The sequence below is a fragment of the Stigmatopora argus genome, chromosome 4 (genome assembly GCF_051989625.1).
Source record: "Stigmatopora argus isolate UIUO_Sarg chromosome 4, RoL_Sarg_1.0, whole genome shotgun sequence".
Taxonomy (NCBI): domain Eukaryota; kingdom Metazoa; phylum Chordata; class Actinopteri; order Syngnathiformes; family Syngnathidae; genus Stigmatopora; species Stigmatopora argus.
Window position 1 is genome coordinate 14446065 of NC_135390.1, and position 16072 is coordinate 14462136.

Below are 16072 nucleotides of genomic sequence, written 5' to 3' on the forward strand. Positions count from 1 at the left end.
TGGAACCCACTGGGGATTGAACCCTTGCTCAAAGAGGGGTGAGGCGGACATGCTAACCACCCCTCCACCGTGTCACCTGCATCTATTTAGACATACAGACAACATTCTAATATTATTCCCCAAAGTTTCAGTTTTTGCAAAGCATCTATGTTTATGTTGATATAACTTATTATCATACCCACTAGCTATTCAAAATGTTCAGCAACTTGAAATGCCAAATGACTTAAACTATTGAAACAATGATGTAGGCGTAGTCTCTGAGTCAGCATCAGCCCCCATGCATGCCTACTTTTCATCTTCCTCTGTGCCAAGCGAGAAATATGTGATAAGTTCATCTTGAGTCAAGAAATCTGCATAATACTGATCCACCAATCCAGCCTTTTAAATTATGATTTCCAAAAGCTTAGTATTAAACGGTTCTTATTACATGAATGCTGGTTAACATGTTGTTCATATGCATTAGTGTTTATGCAAATGGAGGAATTAGGAATGGAGTGTGAAAATAGGAAATTTGGAGCATCTTTATTTAAGTACAATATGTGTATACACATATATACGTAAATATATGTTATTGTTGTTGTTTTAAACAGTTGAGCAGGGTGCCTAAACCTTTCGATGCCACAGTAGTATACCTAAATAGAACATTTAGATGAAAGTTTTTCAATTGCTCTTAATTTTGAAATGAAATTTTGCAATAACAGACCTCCTGTATTTCTCCCCTCTTTAGATACCTTGTCTGTGTCCACCAATGACACATTACAGCCAGGCTCCAGTCAAACCTTGGGCCCACATAGCTCACCGGGACCAAAGCGTCCAGGGAACACATTAAGGAAATGGCTGACCAGCCCCGTACGACGGCTGAGCTCTGGCAAAGCAGATGGTCACGTCAAAAAGCTGGCCCACAAACACAAAAAGAACCGCGAAGGTCCACGTAAGAACCTGGATGTAATGCAAGGCCCTCAGAAAGACTCTGACGACAGTGCCGCCACGCCACAGGATGAGACACTAGAGGAGGTAATAATAGATCTTCTGTTGCTCTAATGTTGATTTTTGACCCATCCGCTGATGCACTATCATCCCCACACTAGCGCATGCGGAATGAAGGACTCAGCAGTGGTACCCTCTCCAAGTCTTCGTCATCAGGCATGCAGAGCTGTGGGGAGGAGGAAGGTGAGGAGGGAGCTGATGCTGTCCCGCTTCCTCCCCCAATGGCCATCCAGCAACACAGCCTGCTGCAGCCTGACACACAGGATGATAAGGTGTGAAGAAATTTAATGTTCATTGTTTTTTTATATATTTATTGATTGCAACCTAGATAAAAAAACAGCTAAGAGTAACAGATGCCCTAGAAAGGGTCCTATTTTTTGTCAAAATAAAGCTCCCCGATTTGTGTACTACATACTAGTAGTTCCTTGAAGCTAAAGAAAACATTTTTGCTGTAGTCTGAGCACAGAAGACACCAATAGATGAGTTTTTCAATAACTAGAAATCTACAACTAGGTGAAATTGTTATTCAAGAAGTTTACAGCACTCTGCCAAAGTATTGACTGACCTATTAAACATAGTTGAGATTTCATTTATTTCATACATGTATTCATTCCAATTTTTCTTCCTGGAAAAATAGATCTATATCTATATATCCACTGATGAATGTACACCTTTTACACTAATAATGTTCACTTTTTTCCCCCTCTTATTTGTCAATGACTGCACGTTTGTCTGTCAGCATTATGTTGATTTCTGTTCTGCCTCTCTTCTTTCCCAGTTTCCCTATCTCTCCATGTAAAAAACTCCTTTACCACACTTTTTTGTTTTTGTACATTTTCTCAACATCTCCTTTTACTATTGCCATTACATGTGAGCTTCCCTTGGAGAGTTTTTTTTAATCACTATCTGGTTGCTGAAGAGAATACTCCATTCTTTAAGCAGTGGCTAAACCTTAGCCTCCCTCAATTTGGACCCGTCCGTATGTTGCAGTATATAGCAACACGACTATTTCTCATTAATGACCTAATGAGTGTTAATGCAACAGTTCAATCCAAGAGCATGCCCTTGACCTCAAACCAACCCCTGTTTTCCCAAACCAGCCTGTGGGTGGCTCCACCCTAGCCCCAATTTAACCTTTTTTATTAGGAACAGCACACCCCACCAAGTCCTTTTTTGAACATGTGGCGTTACGGGGGCCAAAGTCTCCACTGGTGAGCGAGCCTGATCACAAATACAGAGAGGAGTAGCCATAGTGTCTGCATGGCTTCTCTAGCATAATTATATTAAGTACATTTTGGGGGAATATCACACTGAATTACCTGTGTCTGCCTTTTTGTCCAGTCTGCATCCCGACTGTCCGGTCGGCCTAGCAGCTCAGAGACTCCCAGTGCTGCTGAACTGGTCAGTGCCATTGAAGAACTGGTCAAAAGCAAGATGGTGAGAGAGAAATCTCACAAATTCATATACATGTGGTCAGGTTTTACACAGTATAGTGCCAAGTGATGCATGCACACTTTGCCTGGGTGTTGTTTAACAGAGGCATGGTGTTCAATAGTCATTGTGACTCACTAAGACCAGCTGTCCTCTTTTCAAACAAAAGGATATTGAGTCACCATTTTCCCCCAGGGCATGTTTTCTCACTGGACGGACACTAGTATATGGAGAGAAATGATTGCCTTACCTATCTAGTCTTTACAAACTGAGTTTTTGTTTTGTTTAGCTTTTTTTTCTTCTCCAGAGCACAAAATCGACCCAAGCTGTGTCTGTGTGTATTTTTATATGCGTAATCATTTAACTGATTCTGGTGATTCAGTTTAGTCATAAGAACAACCCTCATTATCTTGTGTTAACCTTTTTCATGCACTTCGATAATCACCCTTTTTTTTTTTCTATCCCCATTCATCTCACGCATCTTTCAGTCGTTAGAGGATCGTCCCAGTTCTCTGTCTGTGGAGCAAGGAGACAGTAGCTCTCCTTCTCTGAACCCTTCTGACAACTCCCTCCTCTCATCCTCCTCGCCCATGGAGGAGTTGGACGAGCGCAAATCTGGCTTCCTTAAGAGAAGACAGTGAGTTGCAAGCATCTACCTTGTTTTCCTTGTCAGCATGCACAGCTTTGCAAAAGTCTGTTCCGCAGATGTGTGCTTGCACAGAATATTTCCAATTGTCCTTTCAATCTGTTATAAGCTTAATAAAAAACAATTACAATTTGCCTTATAGTTACATCTTCCTGGAGTTGGCGGAGACTGAACGAGACTATGTCAGAGACTTGGGATCAGTTGTGGAGGTGATACAATGATCTATGAACCTACACCCGCGGTCATAAGTTTTGTGCCCTTTCACTATCTAGTTCACATGTGTCAAAGTGGCGGCCCGGGGGCCAAATCTGGCCCGATGCATCATTTTGTGTGGCCCGGGAAAGTAAATCATGAGTGCCGACTTTCTGTTTTAGGATCAAATTAAAATGAAGGGTATGGATGTATATTAAATGTCCTGATTTTGCCCCTTTTAAATCAATAATTGTACTTTTTTAATCAATTTTTTCTGTGTTTTTAGTTCAAAAATCATTTTGTAAAATCTAAAAATATATTTTAAAAAAGCTAAAATAAACATTGTTTTAGATCTATAAAAAACTGAATATTCAGGGATTTTAATCCAGTTCTTTTAATCCATTTATTAAAAAAAATCTAAATATTATATCTAAAATGGTCCAGCCCACATGAAATCGAGTTGACGTTAACGCGGCCCGCGAACCAACCCGAATCTGACACCCTTGATCTAGTTGAATGTGAGAGATTCTCAGTTTTTGACCAAGGATCTTTTTTTTAGTTTGTGTACTGAACAGACTACATTACATTTGTAAATATCAGGGATTCTACATGAAATATACCTAATGTTCCATCATAACTCCTCTAGGGTTACATGAGCAGAATGAAGGAGGAAGGTGTTCCAGATGACATGAGAGGAAAAGACAAGATTGTCTTTGGAAACATCCATCAGATTTATGATTGGCACAAAGAGTAGGCACACGGCCTTTATTTTTCTGTATGTAAGGAAAGATTTCGTGAAATGTACTAATACACGTCATGTTTTTTTCATCCTGTGTGGCCACAGCTTTTTCTTGGGAGAGATTGAAAAGTGTCTGGAGGATCCTGACCGACTTGCCTCTTTATTTGTCAAACAGGTAAACTGGTTTGATTTATTCTTTTTTGTTCAGCAATAATATTAAATTGAATATATAATTAATATGCATTTAAAGGTGCACCATAATCACTGGTAATTCAAATATGTATTGTATTTTCAATGAAAAAAAGTTCACTCACTTCAAAGTGAAATATTGCTAGAATTGTTATTTTAATTTTAGGTAAGGAAAATCACCATTGAGAAAATCTACAGCAACAATCATATTAAAACATTAAATTAACCATTATTACATATATATTAAGGTTAGGACAGAACAGATGCTTCTCTACATACAATACTTTACAATCTTAAATCACATTTTGAGTTGAACTAAATATAAGGAAATGTTCTAGCTTTTTTTTAAATTTCATGCCTGCATTTTGTGTATAATTTGTGTATTCTTCTCAACTGCAGGAGCGCAGGTTTCACATGTACATCGTATACTGCCAAAACAAGCCAAAATCTGAGCACATTGTGTCGGAGTACATTGACACTTATTTTGAAGTAAGTGATTTATTTTATTATGCATCGTTCTGATAAATGGGAGGTATAATCATTGTACTATCTTTTACCAGGAGCTCAAGCAGCGATTAGGTCACAGGCTGCAGATCACTGATCTGCTTATCAAACCTGTCCAGCGCATAATGAAATACCAGCTATTACTAAAGGTATATGCAAACTACATATTTATTACAGTAACAACACACATGACATATGCTAAATACTCATGAGTTATCTATCCATGTTTATATTAATAGGATCTTCTCAAGGTTTGCAAGAAGGCTGGAATGGATTCCTCTGAGCTGGAGGTAATTCTAATTGCTCAGGTCCCTTCTTAACATAATCATTGGAAAACAGTAGCCACTTAAACTAGAAAAAATAAAAAATAATCTCCTGTTGAAGACTTGAAGTTATGGGTGACACGAACTACAGAAAAGTAGTCTTTCCTAGACCCTGGCTCTTAAAGTTTGTGGGTTTTTTTCCTATTTTTGTTCTAGAAAGCTGTAGAGGTGATGTGTATTGTCCCTAAGCGCTGCAACGACATGATGAATGTTGGCCGCCTTCAAGGCTTTGATGTAAGACTTTTTTCATAATTATTTTCTCATATCTTGGTGTGTCTGGAATATACATTTCCGGTACCAATTCTCATTTCATAAATTACAATTAGGTGCCTGTGTGTGCTAAAATGCAAGATTTGGCCTTCTCTACTTAACTTTTATGTTCATTTCCTTCGTCGACTACTTACACTATTCCCATTTTTTTCTTTTAGGGGAAAATTGTAGCACAGGGCAGATTGCTCCTGCAAGACACTTTTTTGGTTTCAGACCAGGATGGGGGACTCTTATCAAGAATGAAGGAAAGGAGACTCTTTCTTTTTGAGCAGATTGTAATATTTAGTGAACCCATAGACAAGAAAAAGGGCTTCTCTACTCCTGGCTACCTCTTCAAGAACAGCATCAAGGTTCTTAAACTATATATAATGACTAATTCTAATAATTATAGAATGTATAAAGTTAAATAACAAAACTAAAGTTGCTAATTACTTTCTATGTCATGTCGCCTGTCCCTTCCCTTTATCCCGATGCACAAACATAGGTGAGCTGGCTTGGTCTGGAAGAAAATGCAGAAGACCCCTGCAAATTCACACTAACCTCCAGGTCATCAAGTGGCAATATGGAGAGGCACACCCTCCATTCAACAAACCCTGGTGTATGTCAGATCTGGCTTCACCAAATCAGCCAGATTCTGGAGAACCAACGCAATTTCCTCAATGGTGAGAAAATGATTTGAACATTTCAAAATAAATAAATAAAAAACACTTACCCAGCATTTGGATAGAATGCTAATTAACTCTGTAGGATACTGTAATCTCTCACGTTCTTCTGGGTGTCAAAAGATGAAGCATTCTATAGTGAAAACACTGATGATTGAGTGAGTTTCTAGACACCAAGCTTTTCAAGAAACATTGCACGACTTAACTTTGTTCTCCTCCCTCAGCTCTGACGTCACCCATTGAGTACCAGAGGAACCACGTGGGTGGCAGTGGGCCTGGGGGTCCAACCAATAGTAGCAGTACAGGAGGCCTTCCTGGAGGTAGTACCTCCACTTCTGGTTTAGGAGGTGGCGGCGGTGGCTCCGGAGGATCAGGAGGCAGCTCCTCTTCCCTTTGTGGGCCGCGCTCCAGACCCTCCAGAATTCCTCAGCCGTCCTCACGCCTACCCCAGCCCGTCCACCACCACCACCACCCAGGCCCTGAGGGGCCTGACAGATCAGCAGGTATGTGGTCACCCTGCCAGCAGCAGTCCAATCCCTCTAGCCTGCATTCAGACACCATCTCAAATGGCAAGATATTCAATTCTGAGGTCTACAAGAGGGAGATCCCGGATTGTAGTGATGGAGAAAATTCAAATAACGGTAGCCTAGCTCTAGACAGCTTGGAAATAGGAGTCGGGCAGGATCCAGGAGGTTGCGAAGAAACTCAAAAACCTCTCTCAGTCGCTGTCCCGCAAATGGCAGTCGCACCTCTGCATTTGTCCCTCAAGAATCCTCGAGTCAGGACAGTCTCACCCCTGGTGTCCCCCCAGTCTCCTGGAAGTGCCAAGGATGATTTTGTCACTACCAGCCAGTCTCACAAAGGCAACGCTTTCTGGGCTACGGTCCCGCCGGTGCCTCCTTCTCCTAATAGCCGAGCAAATTCCTGCCTTGGTGATGGTAGTGGTGGAGGGGACTCATTCAGCAGGGGAAGCCACGGGATTCCTCCTCATCGCAACTCCACCCACAGTAAGGATTTAGACCGCATGAGCACATGCTCCTCCACCAGCGAGCAGTCCTTTCACTCCACTCAGAGCAACGGGGTAAGAGGACATATCGACGTCATGGCTTCTCACCTTCACTAACCCCGCCTTCACTGACTGACCGCAGTCAGCCAGCGCGCCTCCACATCTGAGAACGGCTTGCAACGACTACCACACTGGGGATTAATGGCTATCCGAGTGCACTAACTTCATCGAGAATGCGTGTGAGATCCACATGTTGTTGTAGTACTAACAGAGAAAGTCTAAGTCACAAAGAAGCTGTTTTCCGCTTGGTTTCCTCTTTGAGCTTTGCTGTTGGCCAACATTTTAATTGCATCTTCTCTCTGTCATCTAATTTTTCCAGGAATGACTCCCGCGAAAGGGAGTTTCTGTAGACGTAAAAGGGAAGGGACACCTCTGGGTGGAAAAACACAATTGACTAATGCTACTCTACATTTGTACTGTTCCTGTTGGCCACGTCAACTCCTTTTCCCCAAAACATTGTGCACGGTGGGATTTTGGGGGTGAAGGTGGAGTTTGAATAATCAATATTCACAGCCTGTCACCGCAAACATGATATAGTACTGCAAACATGAGGCCTCCAACGGAACACTGAGTTTTGGCACGTAGTTTACCACAGAGGAAAGTATTGTGCATTAGCTGATGGCTCATTACGTTTTTATGGTCCATCAAGGCTTTTGCGACTGAAACCTACACTCCAATCCAATGCAATGACCAAGTTGAACATAACAAATCGGGTTGTTTCACCCTATTTTTTGCATCTAGCTTTAGTTGTGTGTTTTACATCTGTACTATGTATGTTGAAAATTTAAACATCTAATTGACCCTCTGCGTCAATTACGGGCTTTCAATTTTGCCAATCCCCTTACTGCATTTTTGTCCAAGGTTGTCTGACAAGGGGTGCCATGGCCATCAGGGACATAGTGTTAACATAGTCAAAACCTTCATCGACACACATGACAACTTGATTACTTCCTTTTCCTTGGCAGTTCTGTACCTTTTCTTGTCTGACTAATTTTGATGTTTATCACAAGAAAACATCATTTGTTTTCATAATGCCATTTACCACAAATTCTAAGACAAGATCAGTACTTGTGCTTCATACTCCAAACCTGACAGTTTGAAGTACACTTCCATATCATTGCAATATTCAAAGAAATTTAACTTCCATCAATGCATGAGTCAGGTTTAAAAAGTTGCCAATCAAATTATGCTATTTGATTGATGAAAAGCTGTTATTAAAAAGTCCTTGTTGTACTCCTTTGCAAGCTAATTCTTACTTGACTTTCAAAACTTTTTTGTCTTCTGGCAGAGTGAAAGCAGTAGCAGCAGCAGCAGTGTGTCCACCATGTTGGTTACTCAAGACTATGTGGCAGTGAAGGAGGATGAGATCAGTGTGGCACAGGGTGAGGTAGTCCAAATACTAGCCAGCAACCAGCAAAACATGTTCTTGGTGTACCGAGCTGCCAATGAGCATTGCCCTGCAGCTGAGGGATGGATTCCTGGCTTTGTATTAGGACACACTTCATCCTCCACTACACCTGATTTACTAGAGGGAACCATCAAGTAAGCCAATATGGATGTTTGTCCTGTTTGTAAGCTGCAACTTAGCAACTAGAAATGTTTTTTTTAACTGATAGAAGATATTTGATGGATTTTCTTTGGTTTAGAAAATCTGTATCATGGCATACCGCGCTTCGCATTCGCCGCAAGTCAGAAAAAAGAGACAAGGAGGGTAGGAAATTGGAGAATGGCTACCGTAAATCTCAGGACAACCTGGCTAACAAAGTCTCTGGCAAGGTACATAGTCAAAATGATTGTATTAGTTTCCTTTCTTTGAGACATAATTTGCACTGAAATGTTTTATGTCATTCATTCATTTTCCAGCTTCTGAATCCCAACTACAACAACGATGGTGAGAGCATTAATGGATATATGCTTGATCGCTAGTACTCAGTATACAACAGTGGAATCTTTTAGGTCAAACACAGAATCCCATTAGTTATTTGCTAATTTCATTCAGTAGTTGCATAAAGAACAACCTGATGTAGCGCTTTAATCCCAAAAAATGATAGGTCAATCTTTGAATTACAGTGTCAATATGTAACAACAAAAAATTGCAATAATTGAAGACATATTTAGCTTTCATTGTATAACTTAAAGTCGTCTTCTATTGTCATTCTATGCAGCTCCTCCAGAGTTCCTCATTCCACTTTGTGATGTAGTATGTGAGAGTGGTGAAAGTGTTACTCTCAGATGCAAAATAAGTGGCCGGCCCCGAGCCACCGTCACCTGGCGGGGCCCAGCCAACAACATTCTTAGCAACAATGGACAATACAGCATCACCTACAGGTAACTCAATAGGTTTCAAAATAAACCAATCTTTTTTGGGCAAGTTTTTTGTTACTTTTTGGGCGCTAGGCATCCAATTAGTCACAATACATGAATATTGTGACATTATTGGCATCAATTTTTTTAATGTGCGGCGTGTATATCTCCCACAATCTGAAGATTCTATGCTATACCTCTCTTTTCTACAGTGAGACAGGAGAGGCAACGCTTTGTATCATGGGGGTGACTATGGAGGACAATGGCAGATACACCTGTGTTGCTATGAATGTAGCAGGCTCTGTAACTTCCTTTACCAGCCTCAGAGTTTCAGGTTAGAGTTCTTTTGTACTGTAATGCAAATAAATGGGACATTTTATCCCTGACAATCCAATAGAGGACGACAAACAGTTGTAATGTTTTCAAAAAGACCGATTGTTTTCAAATCAAATACAAGTTGCCGAACTGTACAATATTTATTTTCTTTTTTTTTTTGCAGGAAGCCCTGATGATAGCAACAATGCAATTTGGAAACGAGGTTTTGAGTCCCACTACACGGATATTTCTGAACTTGGAAGGTAGAAATTCAAACTAAATGTATTTCATGATCGCATCAAATGCTTGGAATATCTGAATCCAAACATTGACCCCAAATTTACTTGTCAGAGGCCGCTTCTCAGTGACCAAGAGGTGCGACCAGAGAGGCAGCAAATGGACTGTGGCGGCAAAACATGTGAACAAAAAGCTGATGCGTCGAGAACAGGTGCTGCAGGAGGTCAAACTCCTCCAAACTGTGGATCATCCTAACCTGGTCCGCTTCCTGGACACGTATGAAACGGCCAACAGCTATGTTCTTATTTTAGAGATGTAAGTGCAATTTAGTGCATCTCAGTGAGTCAAACAGACAAATTATAGCTAACCAATTGTATTTTTTTTAACGTCACATGGTTTAAATTAAGCATTTTTTGTTTTAATTGGCTATTTTTGTGTCTTTTGCGTCATGCAACATGCATTCTAAAGTTTCATTTTGACTGGACTAATTGGAATCTTTAACATTTTTATGCACTGTATTTTGCCAATTGCATTATAGTGCTTTGGGCCGCCTATTAAAATGTCAACTTCTTAAGAGCAATATGACAAAAGTTGCATTGTCTTATTTTTAGGGCAGACCAAGGACGTTTCCTGGATTACATCGTGAGCTGGGGAAATTTGACCGAGGAGAAAGTGGCTCTCTATCTCAGAGATATTCTTGAAGCACTACAGTACCTGCACGGCTGGAGAATAGTGCACCTTGATCTCAAAGTATGCATATCTGCCTTATAGCACATCTTTTAAAACCATTTGTAATGTGAAAGGGGACCTAACTATATCATGTGTCCTTTTTTTTAACAGCCTGAAAACATTGTTGTAGAACAGGTGTCTTCCCAGCCTGTGGTGAAGCTTACTGACTTTGGTGATGCTGTTCAGCTCAACCCCCCATCCACCTACATTCATCCTCTTTTAGGGAGCCCAGAGTTCTCGGCCCCCGAGCTAGTCCTGGGTCAGCCTGCCTCGCTGATGTCCGACATGTGGAGCTTAGGTTTGTCTGTTGTTGCGACTTGCTCACTATTAGCCATATCCTTTGTACAAGCAGAATAGTGTTAGATAAATATTGCAGTCATGTATGTTTCTTTTTTTATATTATTGTTTTTCTTTAAAAAAAATCACAACCAGTACGTTAAGGACAGTGTTTTTCATATTAAGAAAATTCTATTGTCAAAATATTTGATGTGGAAGAGTGACAGACAAACTAAAATCAGATCGGATTTTATGGCCAAAAATTGTCTTCTAGTAGCTCTCTGACCAAATAACAAAAACTGTTACTTCAGTGGGAATAATCTACCTTTAAAAATGGTTTTCCCCTGGATTTTTGTGTTTTTCTAATCAACATTTTAAACATTAGTTCGATTATACTCCAGAAAATGGTGCATCGCTGCCATCTACTGTCATTTGTGTCACAGTCAAATAGCTTCCAAGATTGAAATTCACAGTAGAGGAGCATCAGAAGCTTCCTAAGCTTGTTGCCTCATTGAAAAATTTAATTGACGAGTATACTTGTCAATGGCAATCAATGTTCCAATTGTAACCTACACTTATCTTAGCCAATGGCAGAGTTCAACACATCCAATGAGTCTTTACATGAATCCCTTACCTTATTTTCCATTGTCGGTGTGCTGATGCATTTTACAGGTGTGTTAACCTACGTCGTGCTCAGCGGCGCATCACCTTTCCTAGACGAGAGTCTGGAGGAGACGTGTCTGAACATCTGCCGACTGGATTTCAGCTTCCCTGAGGACTACTTCGAAGGAGTGAGCACAGCTGCCCGCGACTTTGTGTGCCTGCTCCTGCAAGGGGAGCCCGAGCAACGGCCCTCGGCAACGGCTTGCCTGCAGGAACCCTGGCTCTGCCTCCCGGGCGTAGCGGACAGGGACACCGGATACGCCACTTCCAATCGCATGCAGCTTCCGCCAATCCAGAATCACACCCCCCATTTGGATACGTCCCGGCTCATTTCGTTCATCGAGAGGCGAAAACACCTGAACGACGCTAGGCCCATCGGGACATTGAAGACGTTCCTTCACAGCCGCCTGCTTAATTACATGTGACTGAAGTAACCTCGCCGGTATCCCTCTTCACCAGGTTGCTCTTCTCAATCACAGATCAACATCTCCACACTGATGCTATGTTCCCTCACTGTCCACAAGTGTCCTGCTGCTGCTGACTAACTGAATGACGTCTGCTGACCAACCTTTGACTTGGCCCTCTTCACTTCCCTCCTAACCTCGGCATATCCCGTTTATGCCTGCACAACAAACCGTCGGAATTTGTGCGAGACTTCCAAGCCCGATTGAGCGGTAAGAAAGGCAAGCTTTTCTTTTCTTGCGAGTCATCTAGTGTTACAAAGAGGAAATAGAATACTGTATAGTCAGTGTGTTCCAGGCTGCTTATTGTTGACCACAGAAGAAGCCTTTTTTCTTTGTAAAAAAGAGATTACTTTTTGTAAGTGAAACCGTGTACAGTTAGGCAACAAAAATGCTAGTCACTTTTAAGGAAAACAAAAGTTTGTAGAAGGAAAAAGCAAAAAGAAGATGGCGTCCATTAGTGATGTCACACCTACATAAATACCAGATGTATATGTTTTCTTCCCCCCACCCCCGTTTGGTTACTTTGAGTGCAATAGTGCTTGCTGTCTGTCCTCTTGCTTGCCTTCAGCATCAAAACTGAAGTCACAGCACAACCTTAATGAATAAATGTTAAAGGCAACGCTTCCTAGGTCTCTGCCTTATTTGTAAATAAATTTTTTTTTTCATTTATTTTTAAACAATCTTTTGCCACCGAACAAAGTCTTATTTTATTTGTGAGCTGATGAACTCATTTAGAAATGCACTCATTTTATGTCTGTTTCCATGAGCAATGTTGCTTGAACATTTATGCAACTATTTATGAACATTTTTGTTGTAGATGTAGTCTTTAAAGGAGATAACGGCATGTACGTAACTGGTACTGCAATAGACGTCTGTATTGTGTTAACTCTTCTGTATTAATATTAAGTTCAGTACTAATATCTGCAAAACCTCAGCTAAATGAGGAGTGTTGGAAACAATGTAAAATGTGTCTATCGGGGAAAAAAACAAGCACTTCCTTTGGCATTGTTCCCATAATAATACCAAAGTTTTCAATTTTTTTTCCTGTATTATTTGGATTTTTTTTTCATGTTAACTTATAGAGAGCACAGTGAACCCAGATTATTTAAGAGTTTACATGAAGTTGATTTTATTTATTTCATGAGAATGTTTGGTGACTCCTTTTCTGCGTTAAGGATGGACATTGCTTGCTTTATTATTCCATCCTTATGCAATATAGCATGATCTTAGCATGGGGTGCCTAAACAATTTAGGAGACAGAATTTTCTTTTTGTTTTAAATGTTCTTGTTCAGTTATCAGTCAAATATGGCTGCTGAATTTAAGTGGATCAAATGAAAAGGTTAATTTCATTGGAAGTCTACTAATCTGAATATGTTGAATTCTTTGCTGTCATTTTTATTTGTCCTTATGTATCTGGGGTCCCGGGGGAAAATGTTAATCTAGTTCTGTAAAAGCTTCTATTAAGCAAACTATGTTGTATGTAATAAAATGCCTTTGTGAAGCCCTCATCCTCCTCTTGCTTGTGATGTAAAGATGTACAGAGAGAGGGACAGAGGGCAGTTTGCCTCCAACCAGGATGTAAACCTGTTTCATATTTGAAATACACCTACAACACTGACTGCGGCAATGTCAATTTGAATGTTGTATGATGATTTCATTTTTACTTTTGCATGTATATTCCTCTGTACAGAAAACTGTGTTTACAAGTAAGTGTAAATATTTTAGTTGGTGGTGTTATTTTGCCATTAAAGGTTCAGAGAGCAAATGTTAGCTTCTTGGATAAATAACTAACCCAACTGTAAAGACTTCAAATGTGCTCAAAATATGCCTAATCTAAATTTGACAATTTGGAGCTCCTACAGAACAACATTTAAAAAAAAAATACTATAATAGTAATTGTTACTATAATGAAGACATCTCTTTGAAAAACGAATTTATTGAAACAAATGATTGGTGGACAAAGAATTAATAATAGCATAGCCTAAGAAGCTGATATTGGAATATTGATAACATTGAGATTTCTGCAGAAAATAAGACAAAAATGATTTGACCTTGACAAAAATGCACCCACGACAAAATGTTCTGGCCAAACTTTTTAGAGGCAATCTCAGCAATTAGACAATTAATGCAACTGTCATAATCTATACCTGTGACTTAAATATTTTGGTCTGCTACTGTCTCGATCTTAAGGATGGCATTTCCAGAATCCAAGTTTCAGCTACTTTGGCGGATGTTTTGTGACCTTGACCTTCCATTAGCACCAAACCTTTATGCACTAGCTTCTGCCTTCTTGCAAGCAAATAATGTTCCCGATTAAACTTACATGATAAATGTGCCATCAGAAGACCTGGAAATGATTGTACTCTTCCGGGAGTCTGATGACCCCCTGCGGACAGACATAATTTTACCCAGGACCAAGACACGTCTCATAAATTTCTGTCCCACGAAAGCATATATGATGGGATTCAAGCAGCAGTGAGTGAATGCAATTGTTTCAGTGACTGAGATTGACAGTTTTAAATTATTCACTGAGTCACAGTCAATTGGAAATTTACCCATATAGTCCAGAAATCTAAGAAAGAGGGAAATGTTATAAGGACTCCATAAGAGGAAGAATGCAATCACTATGGAAATGATTAATTTGACGACACGCTTCTTCTTTGCACTCTTCAGCCTCATCAGGACTGGTATGATCCTGGAATAAGACAGCAACATAACCAGTAAAGGGAGACCCAGACCCAAAATATTCATTGATAAGATGTTGTACACGTGCCAGGCATCATTATTTGGGATGTAACTGCAACCTAGCCCAAAAGAGAGTTCTGTTTCTGAAGTGAAGATGAAAGATGGAAGGGAGATGCATAAACTTATGAACCACACAACTGCCATGAGAGTGAACCCTGTTTTCACAGTGCGGTATTTGACCACCTTGGCATCATGCAAGATAACCACGTAGCGGTCTACTGTCATGATAATGATCGAGAATATGCTGCAGAAGAAACCAGTTCTGTGTGCACCACCACTGAAATGGCAAAAAAAGCTACCACTGGTCCATTTTTTGACCATAGTGTAGTGTGTGTGGAGTGGAAGCGTGATGATGAATAATAGATCAGATAAAGCTAAGTTGAAGAGACAGACATCTGTCAAGGTTGCCTGTTTTCGATGTTTCATCAGGACACACACCACCAGGATATTGCCTTGAGAAAAGTGGAAAAACATGAATAGGGGAGGCAAGCTTAAAACTTTGTTCAAAAGTGTATTCTGCACTTACCTGTAAAACCGAGGATGAAAACCAAACAGTAGAGAATTATGATAAACACCCGGCTGAAATGTATTATGTCAGCGCTATTGCAGGAAAAATGAACTCGGTCGTTTTCGTAGTCTGAATAATCCTGTTCAGTGAACATCATCATAGTTGAAGTTGATTCTGCAGAAACATAGGAATATTCCAGCATACATTATTGCAGAATGAGTTTTCATGAATGTTAAACTGAAAAGAAAAAAAGGATTAAGTGCAACTCTTGCTAAATATGTGTTGTTGACAAAGGTTTCCTTTTTTTTTCCTTACCAAACATGAAAATCATAGCTCAATGAATGCTCTAAAGTACCATTTCTAAAATATTAAAATTGTATTCACCTGTCATGATGACTACTATTTTGCAGATCTTTCACCAGCTCGATGTAATGTTTCAACTGGTAGTAAATATAAGTGCGGTTGTTTCTTCACTATTACAACTTGCAAGGAGAAGCACAAATTCTGCTTGTTTCCTTTGTATCATGAGCGTGTTGATCATTATCAGATTTGCACACTTGCCTTGCTGAGATAAACAAAATAAGGGAAGCACCAGCACAGTTGTATACTCACCAATGCATAAAATATACACAAATAAATATATTTGAACTAGAAATCCTTGGAGAGGAATATGCATTTGTGCAATAATGACAATATACTAGCATTAAAGCCCTTATTTAGAATTAAATAGGAGAATGTTGCTTGATGTTGTCAGCTGAGGTTTAAAATACATTTTTCTTGTCTTAACACAGTTTTAGCTCCAAAAAAGTACAAGGGATGCT

At 40.0% G+C, this 16072-nt stretch overlaps 1 protein-coding gene and 1 pseudogene across 2 annotated transcripts in view; one reads left to right on the forward strand and one right to left on the reverse strand.

Moving 5' to 3' along the window:
- LOC144072638 (triple functional domain protein-like) overlaps positions 1–13763 on the forward strand; it is a 40730-nt pseudogene extending 26967 nt beyond the window's left edge. The window contains exons 34-56 of the transcript XR_013299864.1: positions 728–1014; positions 1089–1259; positions 2329–2424; positions 2907–3055; positions 3207–3273; positions 3903–4006; positions 4101–4170; positions 4584–4673; positions 4745–4837; positions 4928–4978; positions 5168–5245; positions 5440–5631; positions 5766–5943; positions 6168–7024; positions 8298–8551; positions 8656–8900; positions 9175–9337; positions 9526–9647; positions 9813–9891; positions 9980–10180; positions 10477–10615; positions 10706–10892; positions 11543–13763. The product of XR_013299864.1 is annotated as a triple functional domain protein-like (transcript). The remainder of the gene's footprint in view (positions 1–727; positions 1015–1088; positions 1260–2328; positions 2425–2906; positions 3056–3206; positions 3274–3902; positions 4007–4100; positions 4171–4583; positions 4674–4744; positions 4838–4927; positions 4979–5167; positions 5246–5439; positions 5632–5765; positions 5944–6167; positions 7025–8297; positions 8552–8655; positions 8901–9174; positions 9338–9525; positions 9648–9812; positions 9892–9979; positions 10181–10476; positions 10616–10705; positions 10893–11542) is intronic.
- A 199-nt stretch (positions 13764–13962) lies between these two features.
- LOC144072640 (CX3C chemokine receptor 1-like) lies at positions 13963–15419 on the reverse strand. The gene is made up of 2 exons (XM_077597772.1): positions 15270–15419; positions 13963–15195 (listed from the first exon to the last, which is right to left on the reverse strand). The coding sequence occupies exons 1-2, from the start codon at positions 15409–15411 to the stop codon at positions 14318–14320; spliced, it is 1020 nt and encodes a 339-aa protein (XP_077453898.1). The 5' UTR covers positions 15412–15419; the 3' UTR covers positions 13963–14317.
- Positions 15420–16072: the final 653 nt, after the last annotated feature.

Bases quoted from the DNA above. Each gene is read 5' to 3' on its own strand.
- LOC144072640 (XM_077597772.1), bottom strand. From the start codon at position 15,411: ATGATGATGTTCACTGAACAGGATTATTCAGACTACGAAAACGACCGA. The intron at 15,196-15,269 runs GTAAGTGCAGAA...ACTTTTCTCAAG, and splicing joins TTTCATCCTCGGTTTTACAG to GCAATATCCTGGTGGTGTGT.